Source organism: Nannospalax galili, unplaced genomic scaffold, assembly GCF_000622305.1.
Source record: "Nannospalax galili isolate Female #2095 unplaced genomic scaffold, S.galili_v1.0 scaffold2844, whole genome shotgun sequence".
NCBI lineage: Eukaryota > Metazoa > Chordata > Mammalia > Rodentia > Spalacidae > Nannospalax > Nannospalax galili.
Genome location: NW_008351457.1, coordinates 13,785 through 19,266, shown reverse-complemented (window position 1 = coordinate 19,266; position 5,482 = coordinate 13,785). Strand labels below are relative to the sequence as shown.

The window sequence follows — 5,482 nt, the reverse complement described above, 5'->3', positions numbered from 1 at the left end:
ATATGTGTGTGTGTGTACATTCATATACGTGTGTATGAATATATGTATGTAAATCTAAATTCTATGAGAGTAATGCACGTGATGCTGTGTCTCTCTCCCATGCTCTCTCTTGATCCCCTCTTTCTTCTCTTTAGATATCCTTTGTCATACTTGTTCTTGTAATTTCATGTGTACATATGTTCACATACAGGCATATATGTATAGTAACACAAATGTGAGAAAACATTCAATACCTTTCTGAATCTGGCTTATTTTGCTTAGCACAGTGATTTCCAGTTCCTTCCATTTTTCCTGAAAATGATATAATTTCATTCTTCTTCATGACTGAATAAAACTGCATTTTTTTATATATGCTATGCTTTCTTTTTCCAGTCATCTGCTGATGGGCAGTTGGGCTAGCTGCATAGTGTAACAATAGAAAAGGATATACAAGTATCTCTAACTCACAATCATATATATAAATAAAGGGTTTCTTTTTTCTCACATCTTTGGCAGCATTTTTCATTTATTTTCTTGATGCTAGACATTCTTACTGGAATGAAGTAGTATTTTAATGCACTTTTAACCATGCCTAAGATTATTGAACATATTTTCAAATATTTATTAGCTATCCAAGTGGTAATGTTAATTACAAAATAGTAAGTAGTTCTTCAAAGTAGAGATATAACCAATTTGAAAAAAAATATCATCAGAGTAATTCATGTTATCATGAATCCCTTGATTGGTCAATAAAGATGGCAGAATATCAATACTGTGACCTTCTTGTGCAATATGCAGCAATATATTTTCAAACTAATAATAGGAAAACAAAAGAAAATATAAACTTGAGAGATAGTCTACAGAATAACTGGCTACCTGTACTCTTCTAAAATGCCAAAATAATGAAAGACAAAGAAAAAGACCTATTGAAGATGAGAGAGAGCTAAAGAGACTAATAAGCACTATAAACACTAATAAGGAATCTTGGATTAGATCATGCAACAGTAAAGGACATTCATGGAAAGCTGATCAAAAGGGTAGTTGTAACACGTGTAGGCTCACTAGGAGAACCGTAGACATAGGGAAGCTTGGTTTCCATCATTGGATTGTGGGTATGTAAGATGTCAGGATTTACTAAGCTGGGGAAATGGTATTCAAGAACTCTTTGAGGGGCTGGAGAAATGGTTCAGTTGGTTAAGAGCTCTGGCTGCTTTTCCAGAAGCCCTAAGCACCCACATGGCAGCCAACAACCACCTGTATCTCCAGTTCCAGGGGATCTGATTCCCTCTTCTGGTCTCCATGGGCACTGCATAACATGGATGTACTTACATACATGCAGGCATAGCACTCCTACACATAAAATAAAAATTCAAGTTTTAAAAAATATTTTAAAACAAACTGAATCTATCACACAACTTTTCTGGGTATCTATCAATTTCAAAACAGTTACTTTTTAAATAGAGACAGTGGACCACCTTATAAGACATTCATTAAGGCCCCCAGGACTTTTAGAAATGTCTAAAGAACAAACTTAAAGAATAGGAGAAAATTTTAATTCACATTATTTTCATTTCAGCTGACTAGAAGTTGTTTTCCATCTTATCTTTTCCTTAGAGATAAAAGAATACCCTGGACATGTCTTCACAGATCAACATGTCAGAACCCATGTGCCTCATTGAGAACTCAGATCAGCAGCTACTGGTCAACCAAGAAGCTCTGAAAATCTTGTCTACAATTAAACAGAAGGTGGTGGTGGTGGCCATCGTGGGCCTCTACCGCACAGGAAAATCCTACCTAATGAACAGCCTGGCTGGGAAGAAAAGAGGTGAGCAAAACTGTTGAGGGTCCTCTCTGTCCACCCACGATGTCAACAGCAAGCAGAAGAGGGGAAAGTTAGAGGGAGGAATAGGGAAGGATAACTCATCCATCAGTGGATTTTCTTTTCGTTGTATCAGAGCCCACTCACTGGTTCTTTAAACACTGCCATTACTTCCCCATATTTAGTATAGTTTAATGGAAAAAACAAATTCATAGAGAAAATTAACTTACCTAAAAATGAACTATTAAACATTTACTGGATATTTAGGAAGAGCAAGTTTCCATCTCTAAGGTAGAAATGAATGTATTGCTTAGTATTGGATAGTCTAACTTCTCTATTTCTAGGCCAGTAATTAAAACCAATACTACAGCTTTTACTCTTTTAAATGTAAGTATGGGGGCTAGAGAGATGGCTCATGGGGCTGTTCTGGCAGAAGACCTGGGTTTGAATCCCAGCACCCACATGGTGGCTAACAACCATCTGTAACTCCAGTTCCAGATCCCACGTCCTCTTCTGTCCTCTGTGGGCACTGCATGACGTGGGTGCACTCACACGCATGCAGACATAACACTCATGCACATAAAATAAAAATAAAATTAATAAATGTAAGTATATTAATTTTTAACTCAATTTGAGGAAGCATCCAGTATTTAATCACTCTCTTTCCAATTCTGGTTTGCAGGCTTCTCTCTGGGCTCCACAATACAGTCTCACACCAAAGGAATCTGGATGTGGTGCGTGCCCCATCCCAAGAAGCCAGGCCACACCCTGGTTCTGCTTGACACCGAGGGCCTGGAAGATGTTGAGAAGGTAAAACAGAAATCTTTCAGGTTCTTTTTGAGAGCGGTCCACAGCTCACCTTGAGCTCTTGTCTCCCATCCTTGATTCATGCTCAACTTACTTGGCGTGAGAACTGAGATTGGACACAAAGTTCAATTGATTAACAATGAATCAACTTTTAAAATAATAGCTAATGATATTTTTATCATTTTTACATCATAGCACAATGTTTAGGTAAGACTATTAACAGCACCCCCAAATTTGACTGTACATTTTACAAACAGGACTGGCTATTAGTGTGGGCCCATGGAGATGCTAATAATGGTCATAGCCATACAGCACTGTCAGTGAGAAGGAACATGTATGATCTGGCAATACATCTTTGTTCATTGAGGATCATGTGTCACTACCCTTTCCAATCTAGGACACACAAAACTCTTATTAGGAGCTTATTTTCACTAGTGCTAAAATGTTCCTCACCATAACATGTTCTGAGAATGGAACAGATCACAAAGTAAGGACTGAATTTTAGATGACCAAAATTACAACTTTTAAGTGCAAATGTCCTTCATGTTCCCATGTACATGTTTGCAAGATGTCTTATATAACATGAATTGAACATTCATAAAATCATTGCAGAGGTGGAAAAAAAATTGCATAATGGAAGTGACTTGCCCATGCTGACATAGTGTATTGGAGACAGAGTAAAAAGGCTGATCTTTGCCTCTCCGTGTGGATGAACAGTCACTTAGTCACTCTTCCTTATGCTTCTGCACTGACCTACAGGGAGACAACCAGAACGACTGCTGGATCTTTGCCCTGGCAGTCCTCTTCAGCAGCACCTTCATCTATAACAGCATGGGAACCATCAATCAGCATGCCATGGATCAGCTGCAGTATCCTTTTATTGTGGTCAAAAACAGCCCTAAACCTAGAAGAACAGCTTCATTATTTTACCAACAGACAGGCAGGCAAGACAGTGGGATCCCTAAATCCCTTATTTACAAATCCCATTATGTTCAACATCTGGATTTGCCCAGTCCCCTTAAGTTCAAACTTCCCAGATCATATATGTCTTTACACACAGTCATACACTGCTCAGAACATCACTATCTGACTTAGTCTCTACATATGTCCAAATCTTCAACAGTTACAGCCACTTATTCTTTTGCCATCAAGAAGACCTGTGTGGAAGCCAGTACCCTCATACTGCACTGCCTTTCTTTGCAATCTTTTATCAGCCATCTGGTCAACAAGCATTCTTTTGCTAAAAATATTAACCCCTACTCTTTCGGAGACTAGTAAGTAACTAACAGATACTGATCTGCATCGTTTTTCCTCAGTTCTTTCACCATCTCACATTTTCCTCTGCCTTCCCAGGTCTTTGTCATTTCCATGAACTTCAAGCATTACACTGTATTTATTCTCCTATTACTATGTCCAGTGAGCAGTTACATTATTTGATTTCTTAGCAGCATTTCATAAATTGGTCACTTAGTCCCTTCTGAACTGCTTTTTCTTATGTCTAGAATGCCATAATTTTCTAATTATCTACCTTCCCCTCTGGCAAATTTTTTTCCTTTACTTTGCTATGTCCTTTCCTTCTTGTGGCCTCTGAATCTGCATTAGTTACTGGGCCTCTTTCTTTCTTATTACCGCCATCAGCTGCCTCCAGGATTTCTGTAGTATCTGTATGTCAGTCACCATCAAGTTCCTATTTACAATTATAACCACGTTCAAGCTTTTACATCTTCACATAGCTGCATAAGAGATAATTCAATCTCAAAGTTACAACCTTTCCCATTATAGTGATGCCCACATATTCTACAAAGTTTCTGTCATCACAAAAATAAAAATTTTAAGAAAATGCCGTTTTGGGGGGACTGGGAATATGGGTCAGTGGAAGAGTGCTTTTTAAACTTATTAGTTTTAGTTTGTGTATATGAGTGAAATTGCTCTTAGAAAAGCAAACTTTAGGAGCTGGAGAGATGGCTCAGTGGTTGAAAACACTGGTTGTTCTTGCAGAAGACCTGGGTTCAAATCCCAGTACCTACATGGCTACATGGTAGCTAACAGCCATCCATAACTCCAGTTCCAGGGAATCTGATATCCTCTTCTGACCTTCATGGGCACTGCACAACATAGGTGCATTTACACACATGCAAGCAATACTCATACTCATAAGATAAAAAATAAAAATTTAAAAAGGAAAAGAAAACTTATCAAAGGAAAAATAAGGTTTCCTTAGGAAACTATAAACGACATTAATATTATTGTATGATATGGACTTTATGCTCTGTGTATGTTTGTATCGTCTAAATTTTTACCTGGATGCATGTATTGCTTCATAAAGAAAAAAAAACTACAACCCCCCCCAGTAATCTTCTTGATGATTCTTTCCCACATATTCTAGAAATTATTAGTCAACACATGATTTCAGCTCCATTAACAAAGTTATTTCCCTAGACCACCCTCACCATCTCCTCCACAGTGATTCCCTTCCCAAGTGTTCTTGGTTGTCTTCTCAAATATGAGACTATTCTTCTCTCATACTCATAAATGCGGTTGTACTCTCCAGATGAAAAATTGCTGTATCTGTCTTCTGTGCATTCCAAATCTACCAGCAGCTTCCCACTTAGTACAAATCAAATTTGAAACTTCTTGTTTAGCCTTTAAAACCTACATGTCCTGACCTCTATTTCTGTTAGGGCTTCTATCCTACCACACTGGACATCATAATCTATATTAGATAGACTCATGTTTTCCTGTCCAATGGTTTGTTGGTGACTTGACTTAAGTCTGGGATATTCTTCCACTGGAGTTTTCATGCTTGGTTCCATGAAAATGAACCAACCATTTATAGTGCTGCTACTGTAGAACCTCAGTGAGTACATGAGCTCCCTG

General features: G+C 38.0%; 1 protein-coding gene across 1 annotated transcript in view; it reads left to right on the top strand.

The window, feature by feature from the left end:
* The first annotated feature begins 1,602 nt into the window (after window positions 1–1,602).
* LOC103746185 (guanylate-binding protein 1-like) overlaps window positions 1,603–5,482 on the top strand; it is an 11,554-nt gene continuing 7,674 nt past the window's right edge. The window contains exons 1-3 of the mRNA XM_029553626.1: window positions 1,603–1,804; window positions 2,481–2,608; window positions 3,365–3,545. Coding sequence (XP_029409486.1) covers window positions 1,615–1,804; window positions 2,481–2,608; window positions 3,365–3,545 — 499 coding nt within the window. The 5' untranslated portion in view covers window positions 1,603–1,614. The remainder of the gene's footprint in view (window positions 1,805–2,480; window positions 2,609–3,364; window positions 3,546–5,482) is intronic.